Source organism: Streptopelia decaocto (assembly GCF_964273445.1).
Source record: "Streptopelia decaocto genome assembly, chromosome: 4".
NCBI classification, from domain to species: Eukaryota; Metazoa; Chordata; class Aves; order Columbiformes; family Columbidae; genus Streptopelia; species Streptopelia decaocto.
Genome location: NC_138658.1, coordinates 31,519,978 through 31,541,975, shown reverse-complemented (window position 1 = coordinate 31,541,975; position 21,998 = coordinate 31,519,978). Strand labels below are relative to the sequence as shown.

Sequence of the window (21,998 nt, the reverse complement as noted above, 5' to 3'; positions counted from 1 at the left end):
AAGCTATATGGAAGAATGTAGTTATAGGGAAGAAACTGCATCCATGTGTTTAGAGGAGAAGAATGAGGTGGAAGAAGGTGTCTGCAGCACCAAGTGGGCTGCTGTTGTCTGCAGACATGAGTTAGAGGATCCTCTGGTCAGATAAGCATGGAAATTTGGTCAAGGAGATGCTGACACATTTTATTAGCTTGAAACATGTAATTCTGGCTTTCTACTGGCTGACTTCTACAGTTAAAGCACTGACAGTAAACTGCTTGACCTGCATTTCATAGTGAAACAGTCTAGTCAGGAACCCTGTAATAGGATGCAGATTTTAGGCTAATGAACTCTATAGAACAGATAAATCCAGCTCTTAGGGTTGTTTGTCAAAGGGATTATTGTTACTCTTGAAAATGGGGCTTTGAATGGGAAATGGGATTCCTGTTATTTATTGTCACTCACTATTTCAGGCTTTTAAAAAATCATTTTAAAGAGAAGTTTTAGGAGATGGGAAGAGCTGTGTGATTAGCTTAGGCTGCATAGAGTCACCTATTTTATTTTTCTGATAGTGATCATGGCTAGAAGGTCATGCACTTCGTTGCATCTATAAATTGAGCTGTTATCAGGGCCAGACCATTGTTCTCCATTCTAGTGTACTGTCACCATCTCTACATTTTAGAGTAAACTCGTCCTTCCTGCAAAATACACAAATGTGCTCCCAATTCATTAAAATCTGGTAGGCTCTTTTTTTTTTGCAGTTCTCACCACTGAGGGCATGAGCAGGCTATGAAGGAGGAAGAGATGGGCACCTTACATCAACGGAGTAATTGATTCACTTTTGTATTTCTACATCATTGCAGTTATTCCAGTACCTTGTCACTGGCAGCCCTTTTTCTGGCTAGGTGTTTCCCCTTTGAATGGAGTCCCAGGCATGAGGTGGCATTTATCAGCTGTGTGCCTTCCATGGGATTGCTGTGTTTATCTTTGAAACTGCTACATTAATGAAATTGAGCTTTCTCATTTTCTTGATTTCCCCCCACTTCCCTCTCTGTCTCTTCCCCTCTAATGAGTAAAGTTCTGCACAGGCAGAGAGGGATATTCAGCCTGATGGGAGGATTAGTGATAGTCCCAGCTTTGGGATGGAGGTACAGTAACTAACTTCAGACAAGATTTAACATGATCATGAAACCACAGGAGTGGAAGAACCTCTTCTGGTCCATTTCCTGCCCCAAGGCAGTATCAGTGAAATTTATGTCATCCTTGGCAAGTGGTTGTGCAGTTGATTATTGATTATTTCTGCATTACTCTAGAGTCTTATACTTGCCTGTGTTGAGGAATGCTCTTATTTTTTCCAGACCTCCAGCTTTTCACAGTGATGTTGAATTCTAGGCCCATTTTCTAGCTTGCTTTCTTTCCAACTAAGCAAAATAACTTCTGAATTTACATGTGCATGTGTTCTGTCCTCTTATATAGGTCACTATGGAAGATGTTGCATTTTCAATTTTGTTCTTAGTCTGTAATATTTGTACTTGTCCATGCTGCTGCTTTCTGAAAAGTGAATGTTTTATTTGAGTATAAAGCTGATTTTGTTGACAGGCTGGCTATCAAATCACTCAGCAAAGAGTTCCTATTGCGGTGAATGGAAGTCTGTCATACAGTCTCTGCATAGACAACAAAATGAGCCAGATGGTGACCAAAACTGTGAGGATTAAACAAATTCAGTTGGAGCAAGACAGTGGAAAGAGTCTCCATGATGACACAAGGAGCCAGACTCTCATTGACTTGAACAGGGCTGGTAGGCTTGGATTGTTTTCCTGGTTTTCTCCTTTCTGTGTAAGATGAGTCTTTAAAGGTACATGGATGACAGGGAACAGGCAAAAAACAAAACCAGCCTGATGTCTCTCTCCTTGAAAATAAAAATACATAAAAATGGCCATTACAGTTGAAGCAGGGGAATACTTGAGTTTTTTAATGGCCAGTGGACCTTTCCCATTGCCGTTGATTGATGGCAGTTGGCAGTAACAAGTAAAAAATCTGTTTACTCCAGTTTGCTCAAAACTGTGTGTATCAGCCACATACAGCCACTCTGCTATTTATGCTTTTGCCACTGTCTGTGGTGTTAAAGTATCATAGACCTAGTGATTCAAGTTTGCGTATAGAAGGAGCAGCTGTTGGAATTTGTCAGTGTGAGTCAGACATCTGTTATAATTATTAACTTTGAAAACATGTAGATTTTCTCTTTAAACTTTGAAATTGTAAATGGAGTGAACTAAAACAGCACATAACATGGGCAGCAACCCAGATGGCCCAGCCTAACTGGGACACAGTGCTCCTGTGTCCACTGAAGTTAAGGGCTGTGGCTGCTCATATTCATTGAAAACTGGATCCCGAAGCTAAAAACTAGGCTACATCTGTTTACAGTTCTGTCTTTTCCAAATGAATATAAGATTAGCAAACTTGAATCTGGAATCAGATTGGCTTTAAATGGGAATTCTAGAGAAAGGCTGAAGAGGGATGTGTCCTGATCTGCGTGTTCTCAGAGGGTGTAGGATTGCCTGTGGTTTGTCTGTTCCTTTAAAAAAATAGGAGGAAAAGTTTTTATAGCAATCTGCAGCTAGGCCCATAGTGACAGTTACTAAATAATACATGGAGGTTTATTTATTTCAAAAAAAGCCCAAGTGCTTTCATGTGTTTAGCCAGTTGCACTCTAATATGCCAAGATCAAAAGCTATTGTTGAAAGTCTCCTGTCTCTTTCCCTGATAGGAGTTGGCCTCATGGAGGTTGTCATGGAGCCTGATATGTGCTGTGGGGAAGAAGCAGCTGCAGCAGTGAGAGAGCTTCAGCTCATTCTTCAAACACTTGGGAGCAGCCAGGCAGTCATGGCAGGTACAGAAGGGGGAAGGGCGCTTTCCCTTGTCACCAGTAATTCTCTGCATTTGCAGGAGTTTTGCAGCTTCTGGTTATTTTGCTCTGTGGTTGCTTGTAATGCATAGCCTTTTCTAGCTGTTGTTTTTGCAATCTTCAGAGTCTGTGCTAACGTCTGCCATGCTTCAGGTGTCCTTGTGGACCTGTCTTCATCTGCAGAGCTTTGCAGTGCTAGATTTTATGTTGCCTCACGCAATAATTTTGCAGGATGAACCTAAGCAGGAAGGAGTGTCCCCAGGGTTCTTGTGGTGTTTCTCCCTGTCTGTCCTCATCTTGCCTGCCACAACAGTGCAGCACAGAAGATCTGTAGTAAGGATTAATTTTAGAATATGAAGTTATGAGACAAAGTAATGGGAGCATGAATCATCTTGTATGTTGTGTGTAAGGTCTCAGCTAGTCATAAAATGGGTGTAGGCAGTAAACTTGTGCTGATGTCATAGGTGAGTTGTGGTAAATGACAACACATAGCAGACGTGGGTACTGGGCTAATTTGACAACGAGACTGCAGCTTTTATCCTACTTGATCATTTCACATGCTCACTCTGTCTCTCCCTCTCCTCCAGCATTATGTTCACTACATCTCAGCTTCTCTTCCCACTAGGGAGATCACTGCTGGTCTGGCGAGGCGGGCCAGAAAATTCTGTTGATTCGTGCTGTGCACCAGCCTTGCAAATACTAGTCTCAGGTGCTAGAGGCCAAGGTCCCTAGGCATCCCCTGGCATTTGTCTGCATGCATCTCTCTGATCTTCAGGATACTTTCCCACCTCCAGGATCTCTCTAGCCAAGATCACTACTATCTTTCTGAGACCACTTCTTCTTTTGGAAACCCCTGCTTTTGGCACCAGCGCTTCTTTCTGGAACTCTAAGGCCCCAATTTTCTCAATAGGTGATGTGCCGAAGCACAGCATGTGATCAGCCTCCTAACTGGTGATGCTGTCTCGTGTCTCTCTGTTAATTGGAGGATTCAGGTCATGCTGTTTTTGCTCACTCCTAATGTTATCAAAATTTACAACCAGCCCATGGTTACAGCTATCAAATAGCAGGCTTCTGCTTGGGAGTTTAAAAGTATAGTTTCAGGCATTCATCCCCTCCACACATCCACCCAATTATCAGCTGCCTATTAGTGTTCACAATGTAAGCTATATTTTTCCCCGTTACGGTTGACCTCACTGTTCTGGCAAGAAATTCAGTCCATAGTGTATACCGAGTGGATGCATCTCCTAGAGAACTGAGTTAGAGTGGTCCATGTATCACCCAGTATACGGGATCCAATGAATGCTGGCTAGTGATGCAAATCTAATTTAATGCAGGGGGAAATAATAATTGCTAGACATTAAGTATATCTTTGAATCTTTTCTCACATTAGTGTTACATGTCAAATGGGGCACAGTTCTTACTATTAAGCAGCCAGTTTGCATGCTGCTTCAAAGGCCTTCATGGACATACATATATGCCATCGTTTATCACTATTGAATTTGGCACTAAGATTGCCACTGGAATTGCACTATGATCTCTTTTATCTCAGTGAGATTTCTGACCTTAGAGAATTCCAGTATTGGGAATGCTTTTCCTCCAGTGTAGTTGACTTTAAAAGTATTTGGATTTTTTTTCAAGGTGATAGTTTTGGAGGCTTTCAGTTGTGGTTTTTGCTCCTCATAATTACTGTCTTTCAAATCAGGGCTTTACATCTCATATTTTATCTTCATTCTACTTGTGTGTGCAGTGAAGGCAAGTGCCTAGTTTTTATCAGGTGTTATTTCATTAACAAAAAACAGATGAAGAGATCATTTCTTTGCAAATTGAAAGGAAAAGAAGCTGGGCTTAAAGTGGGCTTGAAGGTTTTTTTTAAGAACATTTGGGGCCTGGCTCTGCTTTCACTTATGCCTGATTAACTTCATTGTCTTGTCACATTGACACCTACATCCAAGTAGAAGCAGGTCATGTCTCAAAATGAAGCAAGGGCAGGACAAGACTATTCCTCTTTTGGAACAAGTACTCATTTCACCCTAGAGGGAGCACATGCAAAACACTTCTCTTGAAAGTGATGTTGGGCCATTCCAGCACCTTTGTCCTTCATTTGCATGTCTGGCAAGACTCACCGAAGACAGGAAATGAGTGTGCTCTCATCCAGCCTGCTTTTACAAAGTGTACCAAGGCCTCTCTAGGCAATTTACATCTATTGACGGGAATGGATTCTGAAGCTGCAGCCATCGTCACAGTTTACATCTGAGCTATCTTTTGCTCTCTTTAATAGTGCGACTGTATTTAATGAGTGTTTGTTTCTTTTTATATGCATTTGAAATTTAAAAAAAAAAAAAAAAAGGAAAACAACAAAGCCACTAACAGGAAGGCTGCAGATGTTCTCTGTGCAATATGGGAAAAATTATGTTTCTTTTTAATACGGCCTCTCCTGTTTGTTTATTTTTGCCAGTTGATCAACTGTGGCAAGGTTTTTCTTCTCAGAAAGGATGTCTTTAGAGGGGCAAAACTTAGAAAATACAGTTGTGAGTTACTTGTAGTTGAGTCATTAAAGTTCTCCAAGGACATTAGTTCATTTTGAACTAAAAGTGCAGGATGTTTTTATATATAACTTTATATTCTGTTTCATTTTTTAGCAGACAGGGAAATTGGTATGGTCTGGGTGTGGGGGCGAAGATGGCAGTTTCCTGGAGGAGAGGAAGAAAATTACAAAAAAAATTGACTACCACTCACATTTTGTCCTTGAGCTGTAAATTTCCAGGAACACCTTAGTAAATCTGTTCAACATAACTATAAGTTCTTGTGTTCTATGCTAGGGTAGTATATATCCATCAAATTGTAATTCAAAAAGGTATTTTTATGCTCTTTCTAGAGGAATGAAAGCTCACAATCCACCACTTTGCTTGTCTAATTCTGCCCTTTATTTAAGAGCTGTGAATCAGAAGCTTTTTTCACTACATGGCTTAGAGGATCTGTCCTGCACTGCACCATGCGGCTTTCTCTGAGAGGAGTTATGAGCAATAATTTTTTAAAAAAGAGTACTGTTCTCAGAAAATTTTGAATGATTCAAGGCAGTGGCTTGAGGTAGAATCACAAACAGAATGCTACAATGAGGTGTTTTTTTACTCCTTTCTGGACATACGGAAGTCTGCTATTAATGCTCTGCACATAACGTGCAGTTTATTAATGCATGCCAAGCTTTTTACTGTAGTTTACAGGGCAGACTACTCTCATAATAAAATTTCTTTTTACAGAGGGTCAGCTGAGAGTGGATGCCAATGTTTCTGTGCATCACCCTGGAGAGCCATATGGAGTGAGGACTGAAGTGAAGAATATCAACAGCATACGATTCCTGGCAAAAGCAGTAGGTAAATGGTGGTTGCTTCATTATAAGAGCATTGTAGATATTTTATGTGGTCTGACATGAAATATACCAGGTTACCTAGTGCAGTAATTGGCCTTAAATGCCCTGACTAGCTTCACCTGGGTGTCCCTTCCATGCACCTTGCCTGTGGGTTCCCGGAGTCACATTAAGTTCAGTCTGGGGCCTTTGGACTTTGCCTGAGCTACATCACAGGTCTCCCAATTTTCAGTCCTGTCTCCTTATGGACCTTGGACCTGTTCTGTAGTCTTGTTCCCAGTCCTGTCTCTGGACTTACGTCCCGTTGCTTCTTATTGAACTCCCTGGATGGACCCTGGACCCAGCTCAATTGACTGAGACTGTCAGTGCACCCTGTTAGTCGCACGTGGCTCTGCCCATGCTGCTCAGACTAGTGGGAATGCACCAGTGAGGGCACTGCCTGTACTCTGGTCACCCTTGGTTCCTGGCTTATCCCTCCTTGTGGAACAGCCCCACTCCTCCTACTCCCTGACAGAATAAATCTTAGTATGGGGTACTCTGGGGTTAGCAGCCACGTTAGTCTGTGGTTTTCTTGCAGAGGTAACCCTCTGCCTGCAAGAAGAATAAAGCAGATGATTAAATGCCTAGCATGTTTAGTACTGAAATATGTCAGCAGTGGCTTTGTGTCCTCCAATGTAAATGACTGTTTTCCACTGAGTACGGTAAGTAGTGTGTGTGAAGTTCAGATGCAGCTTGGGTATGAGCAAGAAAGGATGATGATTACGTCTCCAAAAGAAAACTCAACTGGGTGATTGGAAGGTCACTAGGAATGTATGGCTGGGCTGCAGTGCCTGGGAGAAAATGTTTTCTATTTAAAGGGAATGAAAGAAGGAGAGGAAAACATGCAAAGAAAGAAACAATGCTGGAGAGTGAGACAGTGACTGATAATTCTGCCTGTAACTACTGCTGTTGATTTTATTAAGGTTAAAACAACACAGTATTCCATTATTGCATAGCAGTGAAAAATGAAATAGTGGAGTCTACAAAAGCTAATAGTACAGTTTAACAAGCTTATTCTTCTTTCTTTTGCTTCTGTCAGACTATGAAATACGGAGGCAAATTGAAGAACTTGAAAATGGAGGAACAATTCTGAATGAAACAAGAGCATTTGATTCCAAACTTGGGTGAGTTTTGACTTAGAAGGAACGTCTGGAATAGCAGCTTTAGAGTGCCGTGGACACCTAATAACGTGATCAGGAGAAGTAACATAGTATTGCTTAACTTCTGTCTTCTAAAGCTGATGTTCACAAGCATAGTCTCCTCACAGGTAGTAATTTATTCTTAAATTTGAGGCTTTTTCACAACAGATTGTGTGCTACATCAAACAGTGTCTGTGTGAAAATGACTGCCCTCTTACATACACACATGCATTGTAGTGGCTTTAAGAAGCTCTCCTGATCTTCATGTCGCAAAGTTTTGTTTTGTGTTTTTGCCATAAAACTTAATTCTGTGGTGTATCTCTTACCACATCTTACTTGTTTTGTTTTTATTTTAGGTGCACTGTACCAATGAGAGACAAAGAAGGAAAACAGGATTATCGGTATTTTTTTTTTTTGAATAAAGTTAACATTTCAAGAACTGGTATTTTATTTCATTTCAGCGTAGTCAGTATAATGATCTTGTAAAGTTAGTCAGTGTAGTGAGTATGCATTAGATGTTTACCTTCCACTGGAAGGGGAAGAGGCCTATTGAAATCAGTGCTAGTTTGAGCAGTTCAGATCTCTGCTAAAACCCACAGACCTTTCCCAAAAACTAAGTGCGAGTACCTTAGCTCAAAGTGGGTGAGCTGAAGGTTTACTTTGTGGCCAGTACAAGTGTATCCTTAAGAATGCCTGATATAAAACGTAAAAATATTCTGAATTAAGCATTGCTCCTGCTTTAAGTAAATACTGAGGGAAATGGTTTTCAGATAGCAGGCCCTACCTCTCCGTGCTTAAATTCTGTGATCATAGATCACAACCACTCTTTGAGAATCCTAACTACTGTTGAAAGGTGTCAGCATTTGTAGGCAGGCTTTTACCCTAAGGTCTTTGTAGACCCAATGAATATGTTACCTTGCCCTTTGTAGACCCAATGAAGATGTTACCTTGCCAAGTACTTCTTGCCTTCCACCCATGTAAGATGACAGCCATCAAACCATAAACAACCATCCAAGAAGGATTTAGCCAGAGGATGAGGAGACAAGGCATGAGCCCCATTGGGAAGCAATGCTGCTGGGAACAAGTGCTGGGGCAGCGCTGCAAAGCAGCAGTACTGCTGCTTAGTGCCGCAGCACAGGGGACAGTCACAGCCGTATCTAGATGGGATGGAGAAGAGTGATGCAGCTCAGTGACTGCTGATTGCTCTGGGCGCCCTTCCTCCTGTTATGTGCATGCCTGCCTCCTCCCCTGCTTAGGGCCATCTTGGCACTGATCCTCCCCAGCTTTGCATCCCACAGACAGTCCTCCTGTTATTGCCAGAGTTCACTTCCCAGCTGCAGAATTATAGTTCTGCAGGAGAACTTTCAGGGCCATATCTGTGTTCCTGTTAAATCTACGTATATTCTACTACTGAACTTACTAGAGCAGCGAAAGGATTTTGAAAACAACCCACAAACTTTAAATCTGTGTTTTAAATTATTGTTTGTAGAAATGCAGGAGAAAAGGCAGTGATCATTTTATGAATGATGATTTTATGAATTATTATGGTAAGGGCTGGCATGGGGCTTCTTTTACAAGACTAATTGAAACAAGTGCAAAAGAAAATTCATTTAAACCTAGGCAAACCTGGTGAGTCTAAGATATTTCAAATAAAGACCAGAAAGATTATTACTACTAAAATTACTGTCAGTATTAAATTGTTTTTCAAATTTTTTTGTAACTTACAGCTGTGCATCTATGTTTAGGCAGATTTGAAATAGAACTTATTATAGTTAATGTAGAGGGTGCCCAATGTCCTTTATTCTGATATTTTTGAACCCCTCATTTGATCATGTAAGAGTGAGGTTTCTGCTTCAATCGTAGTTGTTTGAGTGGTTTGAATTGGACTTCTCTTTAAGGGAGCCTTTTGTTCTGTGATGGCACCCTGCTGAACACAGTAACTTTGCTTTTAGCACAGCATGATATTTCATCAAGATTTTCAAAGTCAGTCTGGAAAAGGTTACAGCCTGCCCAGATCACTCCTGGCAGTTGGCTGTCAATCTGGGTTTTTTCCCCTGCCAGTCCACTCCCATTTTCGTCCAGATCCACGATTCATGCTTGATGCCAAAAGGAGTGGGTTGTTTCCATATCCATTCGTATTGTGTTTATTGTTGCTGTTGTGATTATTATTTTTATTATTTTGGGTGCAGACATGTTTTAGTTGCACCTTTTCTGTCATCAACTCTTTGACAATCAGTGGCAAATACTCAAAGGAAGAAAATCGAGGCTTTGCAGCAGTTCGGGGGCTGCTCTCTTACTACTTAGCAGTGATATACCAGGTCATAAATTTTTAGTATTTTGTTTAGTTGAAATAGTAACACGACTTTCACGTAAGTATAAACTTGATTTTTATTCCTTGTCATTTAGCTTCTGACTGAATATAAGAGTTTTTCTTCATCTTTACTAGATTCATGCCAGAGCCAAACCTTCCTCCATTGATTCTGTACGATGCGAAATCGTTGCCAGCTAATATGAACCATCAGCAAGTGGTAAATATTGATTGGATTCATGAGAGACTTCCTGACCTCCCCAGTGTGAAGAGAGCAAAGCTTGTTGAACAGTATGGGATTCTTCCTGAACACAGCTTCACCTTATTGGTAGGTCTATTGATCAAGCGCTAAAATAAGCGTAGAAACTTCAAAGTTGCATGGTTTTTGAAGAGATTTACAAATGTCGTATTAACCAGCTGTCAGCTCCCATAGATGGTTTCTATTTGGAAATATTTCCAATGCATACTTTGTACTTTGGAACCATATACATAGAATGGTGGGGAAAAGAAACCACACATAGTGAGCCTAGAAGTGTTTCTCATGCAAGGTGCAGTCAAATAACTATTATTTAATATTGATCTTGTCTGTCTACACATGGATGCACCCGTGACTGACTGCAACAAATATACCACTTCTTGCTGACAAGCCCTTGCCTGTAAGTGCCTGCTTGTCTTGTTTTTGGGTCTGGTGCAAGGCTGGGCACATTGTCAGTATTAACAAATTAATAGATGCGTTTTCCTGACTACAGAAGCAAAACCCAAAGTTTAAATCTTTCAGCTTCATGTGCTCATTGACCTAACTTCCATGTTACTTTAAAAAAATCCAGACATTCTTAGGTAAATACACCAAATGGCTGTACAACATCAACTTTGACCTCACAATGCAGTTTACCAGGGATAGGTTCAGAAGGTGAGATGAGAAAGAAAAAGATGTGGTAAATATGGATATAAATAAGGAAGTGACAGCAAAATCTCATAACTTCCAAATTTATTCTAAAGGACTTTGAGCTTCTTAAATACAACCAGTCATCTCTGTTTGCTAATGGTAACTCTGTGTGGGGGTTAGCATACCCACCCAAGATGAGACATTTCCCATAGCCAGCTAAGCTAGGACAGTGTTTTGCTTTGGTTCCCTCTGTGATTAGTGGAGAGAGAAGGAAAAGGACTTCTTTAGAGTAAGATTTAGAGCAGAACTGTAAGTACTTTGAATTGTCCTCTGGAAGAGTTCCTTTCCTTTGAGTATAAATGGAGGGAGAGCAGTGCACATAACTTGACTACCTAATATCCCTCCTTTGTGTGCCTGTGATTTATTACACTTGTACAGAAGCTGATTCTACAGGAAAATAATGGTTCTTCCTTCTGAAGAAAGCTGTTAGGAAAACTGCTTTTGTGGTGGTGTGCCATTTTAGTGAGTTGCAGTTACTGTTTGGTGAGCAGGTGAGTCATAAGTGTCATCAAAGTCATGAGGCTGCAGTGATAGCATCGAGAGGTGTCAGTAGTTGTTACCTTTCTATTTTATTGTATAAGCTGCAAAATGTGATTTTGCAGCTAGTATTCCTGTCCGTGCCTGGCTTTCTGCACATCAACATATTTCTCATATGTTAAAATAAACAGACCTCAGATGGGTAGATAGGTCCCAAACCCTTTTTTCTGACTTCTGTTTTCTTCTTCTTCCCCTCTGTGGTGGATTGACCCCAGCCAGCTGCTAGGCACCACAGCTTCTTGCTCATTTCCCCTGCCAGTGGCACAGGGAAGAGAACAGGAAAAGCAAAAACAGGAAGACTCCTGGTTTGAGATAAAGACACTTAAATCAGTAACATAAAGAGAAAGGGAAAAAACTCCAAGGTGATGTGTATACAATCACTCACCACCTCCCACAAGTAGACTGATGCACAGCCAGTCTCTGACCAATGGCAATGACTACCTCTCCCCACATCCCTTTCCTTCAGTTTTCCAGGGCATTACGTGGCATGGGATATACCCTTGGTCAGTCTGGGTTGACTGTCCAGGTTGTGTCCCTGCCCAGCTTCGTGCCCATCCTCAGCCTACTCACGGTGGGGGGCAGGGTGGGAAAATGAGAAAGGACTGCTCAGCAACAGCCAACACACTGGCCTTGTTGTCAGCGTGGCTTTAGTCACATGTCCAAAACACAGCACCATGCGGCTGCTCTTAAGGAAATAGATTCCATCCCAGCCAGACCCAGTGCACCCACACTTTTCACTTGGCATCAGCCCACTTCTTGTGTGTTTCAATTTTGCTGGTATTGGTGGCTTCAGCTGTGTGCTTTCTGTCGTCTCTATCAGCTAGCCCTATATTTTTGCCTCGTCAGCTGCCTTTTCATTCCACCTGTTCTCAGAAATCCACTATTGCTTTTGTTTTTTTCCTTTTAACTTCTCTTTCTTTTTGCAAGGTATAAGATAATTAATGAGCTCCAAGCTGAAACTTGGGATTCAGCTTGTAATAAGATAATGCATCCATTTGAATGCATGAAGTGAACGTGTTCTTCATGGCAGGTCTTCTTTTATTGTGCATTAGAATGTCAGCATGTATACTCTCCGTAAAAGTTGCATGCTTGTTCACTGGGAGACTAGTTAACCTTAATTCATCTGAAAACAGTACGTCCGTTGCTGTGTTAAGCTTACATCAGAAGGTGCAGAAGATTGCTGACAGGGCCAGATGCACAAATCTAATGAGCATTCTTTCAGGTTAGAGCGCCCAGGAGTGCTCATTAAATAAATGGCATTGGTAGAGGGATGACTCTAAAATGCAAAATCTCTGTTCTGCGCCAGCTTGTTAGAGAGGACATTATGTGCCAAAGTTATAATAAAACAATCCCATACTTCAGTGTGCAAGTCAGTTTCTGAGCTTACTTCATGAGCTTTATTCTCATATGCAATAGCTACCTGTACATCCTTGAGTTGAGAATATGAAAGTCCTGCTTTGCCTAATTACAACATGTGCAGAATGAAAGCAGAGCAGTACTTCTTAATATCTTTATCTGAAATTTCTTAAGTGTAAACTGCAACAATTTTGACAGTTTTGTATAAATTGCAAAAATAAATGAAGTTTGTGATTTTCTTCATGCAGAGCCCTTCTTATTTATAAAGAGACAGTTCTTGAACCATGTAGACTCCATGGTATTTGTGTACTCAGTTTCTGCATGCAATTTCTACTTTGCTGTGCAAACTGGTGGGCTGGCAAATACTTCAGTCAGGAAGGATCTCTGACAACTTTGCCAGTTACACTATTATAATATTTTTATCTTAGTTCCTTTGAATCAAAAATATAAGATGTATTGGCATAGACATGAATGTGACATTTTGTTTTCAAAAACCATGCTGAAGTCCAGGAAGATCCAACCAAAAAAATAGATCAGTAGTCACAGTACAGCATTAGAAAAATGTGGCCTGATCACTTCCTTTCTCATCTGAATTCCAGGTCTTCCTGTACATTTACTGTTCCTCTCTTTACTCAGATAAAAGTGGCAATTCCACTTGGACCTGGCCTTATTGCTTTGGTGGAATAACTACATTGGTGAATCCTTGGATGGGATGCTGTAGAAGTTGGTTTTGACCATTTTGTTTATTACATGCCATCCTCTCACATGTTGTTGTGCAGGTGACTTTACGCTTATTTTTAGAACTTAAATCATTTTATAAGAAACTGTAGGAAAAAGTTTGAACTTTTTCTGGCTGGTCTGTTGTCTGCTTTAATGGGCTAGATTTTCTGGTTTTTTGCCTGACAATCTTGCACATTTTTGCGGCAGTTGTTACCTCACAGTTGGTTATTGTGGGAACTGTGATGGTGAAAATGAGAATAAGAAAGCAGAAAATGACTTTTATTTGTTAACATTGATTTCATTTTCTTCTTCATTTATTTGGGAAACATTATTGGTCTTTAAAAGTGTAAGCTTGCATTACAGACCCAATGTCCCTAAAGATTGTACCCGTGGTATTTTGTAAAATAATGTATTGTTTTAGGTTAGTGTGCAGTGGTTTTCAGATCAGATCTATCGCAAGGGAGAGGGGTGTGTGTGTGTGTGTGTGTGTGTTGGTAGCTGGAGTGAATTTGGCACAAAGAATGTTGACCAAAATGCAAAGCAAATTAAGGTTCAAGTAATACAGTATCTAGACATTGAAACCGGTCAAGTTATGCCTGCATTTTTCTAATATGGCAAGAAAATAAGGAAAATGTTTCATTTCTGTCAGTCATTGTGATGTTTTGACATTCTGCCTTTTTCATTTCAGTCTAGCATTGCTAGGTTTGCCTACTCTTTGGCTACAGAAAATGACAGTCACTTTAAATAGCCTAAAACTAAATGCAAAGGAATTTTGGGGAATATGTCTATTTTTACGTGCACACGTAGTGAGTATGGGCTTTGGTACCTGCATGGTAGCATGTGTGTAAGTCTGTCTCTTTGAGTACTCCTGGGCTTTTCTCCTCTTGCTGCCTGGAAATCAACTGATTAAAATGTGGAGGCCGGGCACATTTTTCCTTGGTTTTTCAAAGGGCTGGCAGGAGGGTCAGAGCTGTAGCTCCAGCCAGGCTGTTGGTATCCAGAAATGTGAATGTGCCCACTGCCAGAGACACACTCGCCAGCCTACCCGTGACAAAGGCATTGGACGTGCTGCCTTTGAGCTTTGTCGCCTGCGTTCAGACGTGTGCCGTTGTCGAGGGTTTAGATTGCGGGGTGACAATAAAACCCTGGCAGATGTATTGTTAACCTCCTCTCCCCCCCCGCTTCCCCCTTTTTCCCCTTCCTCTCCCCTTTTCCTACTAAGGACAGGCGATCGGGAGGGAAAGAAGGACAGAGAGAAGAGAGTTGGAAAAATTAACAATGTTTTACTAATGCTACTAATAAGAATAGAAAAAATAATACAAAATATACAAAACAATCTTGAAAAGTCTCAGCAACTGCAGAGCCGGCCACCAAAGTCCTGGATTAGACTTTGCAGCCAAGCGAAGCTGGATTCAGTCTCTCACTAGGCCTCAGTTCGCAGGGACGACTAGCAAGGTCCTCTCCTTAGGTCGGCCATAAGCAGAAGGGAAAAGGGAAAGGGACGCGATCCTCGTGATCTCCCACTTTTATATGAAGTATTCACGTGAATGGAATGTTATACACAGTTGGTCAGTTTCTTGGTCACTTGTTTCTCGTTGCCCCTCTGGCGAGATGTCCATCTGTGCTTATCAATAAGTTTGCATTCCATTGCTAGGTTTACCAAAACATGTGTCTGGTTCTCCAGGAAAATGCAGCTAATATGAAGGCTTTAGCTGACAGGCAAATTCACTAGAAGAGAAACTTGTTTTTAACAAAACCAAGACAGCCATCCACAGACATTGTTTTCCTGTGCGTCATGTCGTAGCTAGACCTGCTCTGCCTCTGGTGTTTGTAAAACCTTCTGCAGCACGTGCAAAGAAACCAACATTTTTACATGCTCGCTTCTTCCTACCTAAATTGAACAGGTGTTTGTGTGGAAGAGAACCCGCTGTTTAAATAATTACTGTTTGTTTGTTCTATTGAATCCTGAGGTGAATTAGGAAGAGTACAGTATTTAGTAATGCAGCATTTTAGTAATTCCGCTTAACACACACAGTTTCTAATCAAGTTTATTGTACTTTGATAATCACGCATTGCTTTACTGGGTTTTTCTTTAAGCTAAATTTGTTCCTCTAGTCTTTTTGGCCTTAGATTTTACACAATTTGATTACAAAGTAACTGCTAGTTAAGCTTGTAAGAACACAGAGAAAGAAGGGAATGGTGTCTGTGTGTAGACAGATAACTAGGAGGAGTTGAAAGGTTTGCCTTGGTGAACAAAAGACCTCAGTGGCTTTCCTAGGCTGAGAACTTGGTTTCTTTGCTCACAGTCTTGAGGTAGAGGGGATGGGTCTGATTTTTTTCACACCAGTTTTACAGCACATCAGCCATTAATCTAAGTACATTTTGTTCTGTTTCACAGAACAGAGAGCAGTAGTCTGCAGTTTCTCAAAAGCCATACATCATTACCAATGAAAAATGTGGTATCTAGAGCTGGTAGAAGTTCGTGTTGTGAAAGTTTTGAGGAGGAAAGTCTAAAATTTTGTATCGCTATGGTAATAAATTGCCTTTAAAAAAAGGGCAAATGGGACTGCTTGGATGGGATGTGTTTGAGTGGAAAAGTCAGGCTTTGGTTTAGTGTGTACCTGCATTATTTTTGCTCAGAACTGTTCAGAGATCAGATGCAGTCAGAATGTGCTTGGGAAATGTTTTTGCTGTGATGACAGCATACTTAGAATAGCTCCTTGGCTGTCTCTAAACTGTTACCTCTCAACTTCTGAGAGCTGGCTTGTCTTCCTGTGCGATTATGCCACACACTGCACAAGTCCAGTGCACGCTGGAATTGGATTCCTCCTTGAAAAGGTAGGAGCTGCCACCTAATATCTCTTCAGCCTTCAGTAGACCTAATGAGTTCCATACTACAGTTAAAGATCCATCAATGCCTTGATGACAAACAGCACAGCATTCAACAGACTGTGCAGTATCTGTCCTTCTAAAAACAATCTCGGATTTCACTTAGGCTATAAATTGAATTCCTTACTGTCATACCTTCTGAGCATTTAGGGTGCTGTGGCAAAGCTTACATAGCTTCTCTGAAAAACTAGAAAAATAAAACCTTGCTTCTTGCAGTATGACCTTTCCATATCATTGAAGGGCAAATGCAAGCTAAACTTATTCCTTCAATCCAAAATAAATAGAAGTGATTGCAGGATCAAGAGTGAAACATCTGTAGACAGTTTCAGGAAAAATCGCTCCTTGGTAAAAGGTAGTGTGGCAGCCTATTATATGGCAGCATTATGTTTTCTAGCATTATATGGACTTAAAACCCATGAGAAGATGAGAAAGCTTCTCCCCAAATGCTAATTTTAGGGAGGAGTTAAGAGAAAAAAGATAGCTCCTTTACTGGAAGGTGCGTTGAAACAGACAGGCTGGCAGGTAAGTTGTGTGTACCTGTTCTAGACATAAAATAGTTTGTTTGCTGTTATGTTAATAAAATTACTCCAAAGTCTTGTGACTTTGCAATTAATTCACAAAACCAAGTTTCCTTTAGGATTTAGAGTATTTATACTCCAAATGTAACTGTATAATTAATCAAGTTTGCACTCTGGTATCTTTTTGATGCATTTAACTTTTCTTAAACAGAATGAAGATGGATTGGCAGAATTCTTTGAAAATGTCGTAAAACAGACCCAAATGAAGCCAAAGAAGGTGATCGGCTGGATTATAAATGACCTGCTCAGTCATTTGAAACAACATTCCCTTACAGTAAAGGAAAGGTCAGGCTTCTTGATTACTACAGTGGCGAAACAAAAAGTGATCTATTTCTCATATACCATGAATAGTATCGTGTCACTCCCTTGCTCGCTTCTGCTTTAGTTATTATCTGCGCAGTTGGTTACGTCAGGGAGTACCACGTAGGCCTTGATGCTGTCATGCTGAATGAAGTTAATCAAACACCTTGCAGAGAAGAGGACCATATAGTTAAGAGCAGTAATCAGAGACTTCCTTCTTTGGAATATGGCAATGGTAAGCCATACTCAGGCTATCAAGACCAAAGTTGAATATAGTGTATCACGAGGATAAATACTAGCTTGTCATGCTACACTGTGTGATCTTTGGGCAAGCAACAGTAGCTTGGATATGTTACTGCACCTTATCCTCTGAGGTAACTTCTGCCCCATTTTTCCCTAGCCCTGTCAGTTCTTTTCTCCTGGCTGACCTTCTGAACCTTCTAGTAAAAAAAGACATTTCTTCTACAGCAGCAAAACAGGTAAGTCCTTTTTTGTTTTTACTGTGCTTTGGATCTGTGGCTGCTTACTCCATTTATGTAGCAATTTTATAATTGGTGTGTACCCGTATGTTGGTTGCTTTAAAAGGAAATTATTTAGAGTGTTAATGAAGGATAAATTTTGTATCTACTATAAACATATAACAGATGAAAATGCCTTGCGTATATATAATCTTGCAAATAGATCTGCATGTTCAGTGTTAGAAGGGGGCGCAAGCCAAATTGTAAGAGTTAAGCAGTGTGAACTGAAGTCAGTTAAATAAATCCTGCTTCTGAACAGACTGGTCACTAGATCTCAGTTTCACAGTTTGAGTCAGACCTGAGTGAAAGGTCATTGGGAGCTAATCCATGACTTGCAGTTGAGCTGAGAGTATCAGTTACTAGGTCCTAAGGGACAGTAAGGTGTCCATTCCCAAGTATTAGCACGTGGAAAAGGATATAATTCACCTGAGTGTAACCACAAAAAGAGTTCTGCTTTGGTGTACCCCTGAGTCAAAAGTGGAGAGGTCTGGCCTTTCTTTCATCCTTGCTTCTTTGAGCAACCTCTCAAGTACTGGTGGCAAATTTCTCCCTCTTTTTAAAAATAATCTTGTTTGGGACAGTCTGAAGAATCAGCTCTTGATGATTTGTATCTAAAACTGTGAACTGCTTATGGTGAATACAGTGACTCCTGTGTCTATAGACAAAATTCTGAGGTTTTTGTGATAGAGAATAGTCTGCCATTCACCTTAAATTGTTGCTGGCTCTTTTATGTGGAATGCATTGTCTTTTCAGATTAATTATTATCCTCTAGATAAGTACATTAGATGACTGCTTCTTCTCAGGTGTTCATCAGTGAAACTGTTAATGAAGACATTTAACTTTTACTGAAGATATTTAACTTGCCTTGTCTGCTTTCAAGCATATAACACTCTGAAATACACAGGGTGGGTTTCCATCTTTCTAGCACATATTGATTTAAACCAAGTACGACTTTGGAATAGTATTGAAGTCAGTTGAGGCTTTTTTGCATGATTATAGACCAAGATTAGCTGTTGCAAATGTGGCTCTTTACCCTACTTGGAGACACTTGTGCTTCTTGGTTTGTTGTTTTCTTTTTTGGAGATGCTTGTGGTTCTTAATTAAGTTGGTCTTGTTGGTTTGCTTCCATGAATAGCCAGCTGCGTATGACAGGCATCATAAATAAGGATTTAAGTGCCTGACTTCAGGCATGTGCATTTGGAAATTTTGGACTGGGAAAGTAAAAGCTTCAAAAAGGAGATAAAGTATTAATAGGAAAAGCATTGGAATGCAGAGCGGTTCTGTGCCTGCAGGGCTGTGGCACACCCATCAGTTTGGTGTCTGTGTTTGAAAGGGAAGCTTCAAATCTCCCGTCTGAGCTCTGAGCTTCCTTGTGAAGGTGGAGACAGGGTACTAATGCTCTTCTACTGGAGTTTCTTGCCTTGCGATGTATTTGTGCGCCAGCACTTCTGACAGGTTATGAAATGTCAAGCATTTCAGAGATGCTTTTCTTGTTTAATTACCAACTCCTTTTAATGTGCACGTTATCCCCAGTGTTCTGAAATTGGACACAGAGAAATAACAGTACTGTTTGCCATCACTGAGTGATGCTATCAAACTGCAGAAACCTTGCCACATTTAGAAAAGTATTTTCGTTGCCTGGATGTCAGAAGAATAACAAATGTTTATAACAATTCTCAGCAGTAGGCAGAGATACTGGATGGCCCGAGGACAGAAAGGGCTATATATACACACACCAGCAGATGAATTGCAGCGCTTGGGGTGGGGGAGAGTGAACTGCAGTGGTAGAGACAGATCCAACGAGAAAAGATGGAAGGGTTCGACAGGGTGAGCACACAGACATGCACACACATACGTGCTCGCTGCAGGAAGCTGTTAGCAGTTTAAATTTTTTAAGAGGTTTTGTGTTCAGTCTCTGCTGTATAAGGGACTAAAACACAGGCAGACGAAAGCTGTGAGCTCTGATTATAGACACAGAACATTGTATGGTAGGATGCATATGCCAAAGAAAGGGCACTGTGTGCTCACATAATTACCACTTAGGTAATTACAGAGCTCACGCCCAACTTGCCATCAGATACAGCATCCTACTCCAGAAGTCTCCAACGCAGTTTCAGGCTGGTGTGCCTGCGCAAAGGGGAGCAGCCAGTGTGCAGGGATGTGGGCTGAGCATGTCCTGGATCGGGGACCTGCACAGGCACGTGCTGCGACCCACCCCAGAGGCACCAATTTGAAGCCCATGATGGGAGGTGCGGGTGCTGCTCACCCAGGGCTGACACTGCTCTGCTGGGGAGTGAGCCCGAGGTGGGGCCTGGGGCCTGGCCTGCAGGGCTGGCAGTCAGGACACCCCTGGGATAAGGGGCCTGCCCTTGAGTTACAGCATTGTAGGGGGAGACTAGTTTCTGGGCCTGGGAAGCAGAAACTTGCCCGTGCTGCCGAGAGCCATGCTGGAGCAGCCTTGTGCGGACACCCTTGTCATGTGTTCATTGAGGATCTGGAACAGAGCAGACCCCAGGTCTTGTTTGCTTCTGCAGTTGCATAGGTCACCCACATCAGAATAACTTCCAATAGACCCACGTGGCACCCCTATTTTCAAGTAGACAGTGGGGAAATGAGTCCGGTACACAAACCTAAAAAGAACCATCTGCTTTGACAATTATGGCTATACCATCTGGTGGGCTGGACCCAGCCTGCCCCTCACTTTTGTCAGAGGCTGAGGGACAACTGCCAGACATCAAGGCTTCCATCACTGGAAAGGAGAGATGCCCACAGGACTGACTGGGGTGGTACTGCTTGCTGCTTCCCTCCCGCCCTTGGCAGCAAATCACTGCAGATCGGGTTTCCAGTTGGAGCGTTCTCAGGCACAGCAGTCAGCTGGCACGTTCACCAGTTGCAAAATGTTTGATATGATGCCCGCAGCAGCCAGACATGCAAGTCCTGATTAATTCATCTTGACCAATGGTTTGCTGCTATGCCTGTGTAGGTAGAGACGGCAGAACATCATTAAAATCTAATCACGCTCAAGCAGGAATCAATAGTAGAAACTACTGAGATTTCAGTAATGGAAATGAGGCCTGAGATTCTCTTTTTGGCTCTGGAGACTTCATCATTTGATCCTCCTGTTCTGGTGCAGGCAGTTTGTGTAAATGAGTCAAAATCATTTTTTAAACTGCTTTCTTTAGATTTGTACTCCTTGCCAAGTGGAGAAACACATCTTTAAAAGTGCATCTTTGACAGGTCTTGGCCACATCTCTTTCTGCTTTCCTACGTACCTGTAAACAAGCAAGAGCCTTGATAACATTGTCACTTTACTAGCTCAGCGGAGCTGCTTGTTACCAAGTTGAAAAGTACACACAGTGCAGATGTCACAGAGAAAATCTGGTGCCTTCAAGGTTTCCAATGGGCAGGCTTTTCTCAGTGTCAGGAGATGTTTGGCACAGGAATAGCAGGGAATCGGAGCTGGATCCCTGACTGTCAAGCTGTCCTGCCCCTGATCTAAGTCAGCCTGATGTATGGGTCGCTCCTGGGTAACTCTGCCGTGCTTGGCTGCGTAGATTTTGTTTGTTGCAGATTTTCCCCTCCTGCAGCCTCTGGCATCCTGCTTGAATACATACCAGTCCTAAAAATCACATCTGCCTTTTTTCGGGAGAGCGATATTGGTTATTCATAATCCAGCCCCTGATGTGTGCAGCACTTTGGACTCTCCGGGGTGTTTTGCTGGGGGGCTGTGCTGTGTGAAGAGGACAGAGCTCCTTCTGAGGGGTGATGGACGGTCCTGGTACCTCGGGAGGCCTGGAGGACAGAAAGGTTCATGCCTGGTCCCTCAGGGAAGGAGCAGGAGGGGGCTGGCTACCTGGGAGTAGCAATGGAGTGCAACAAATAAAAGGCAAGCGACTGTGGGCAGGTTGAATCTCTGTTGGATGTATTTCTCCCTAGGGGTGTTCCAGGTAGCACTGGCATGATGATTTTTAAGTACTGTGCTAGAAGGAAGATCATGTAGAAGACAACCATATACTGTACTGATTTAGTTAGATATAAACATCTGAAAGCCTCATTTACAGCGGTTGTAGCTGAGGCTACTTATCAGTACCTTTAATATTGTAATCTGCCTTTAACCCTCTTAGGGGGAAAAACCAAGATATATCTGCCACAATACAGCTGCATGTCATTACCCTCTCCAAAGGTCTGCAGCAGAGTGATAAAATTCCATAAAAAGCTTTGGGATACCACTGGCAAATGGATCTCCTCTTGCAGGAATTGTGTCAATGCATGGTTCTTAAATACCTGTTGCGGCTACAAAATTGTTTAGCTGAAGGTCTTTGGTACCAGAATGTTCTTCATGGTGAAGAAAATTGCTGGGGTAGTTAAGATACCATCCAACATACCTCATTTTTCCTAATTTGTCTTCTGCCCTGTTGTTATT

The 21,998-nt window shown here is 41.7% G+C and overlaps 1 protein-coding gene across 1 annotated transcript in view; it reads left to right on the top strand.

Moving 5' to 3' along the window:
• GATB (glutamyl-tRNA amidotransferase subunit B) overlaps nt 1-21,998 on the top strand; it is a 43,136-nt gene that overhangs the window by 16,860 nt on the left and 4,278 nt on the right. The window contains exons 4-11 of the mRNA XM_082051957.1: nt 1,576-1,774; nt 2,744-2,866; nt 6,139-6,252; nt 7,324-7,408; nt 7,780-7,824; nt 9,870-10,059; nt 16,909-17,042; nt 17,458-17,536. Of these exons, the coding sequence (XP_081908083.1) occupies nt 1,576-1,774; nt 2,744-2,866; nt 6,139-6,252; nt 7,324-7,408; nt 7,780-7,824; nt 9,870-10,059; nt 16,909-17,042; nt 17,458-17,536 (969 nt within the window). The remainder of the gene's footprint in view (nt 1-1,575; nt 1,775-2,743; nt 2,867-6,138; nt 6,253-7,323; nt 7,409-7,779; nt 7,825-9,869; nt 10,060-16,908; nt 17,043-17,457; nt 17,537-21,998) is intronic.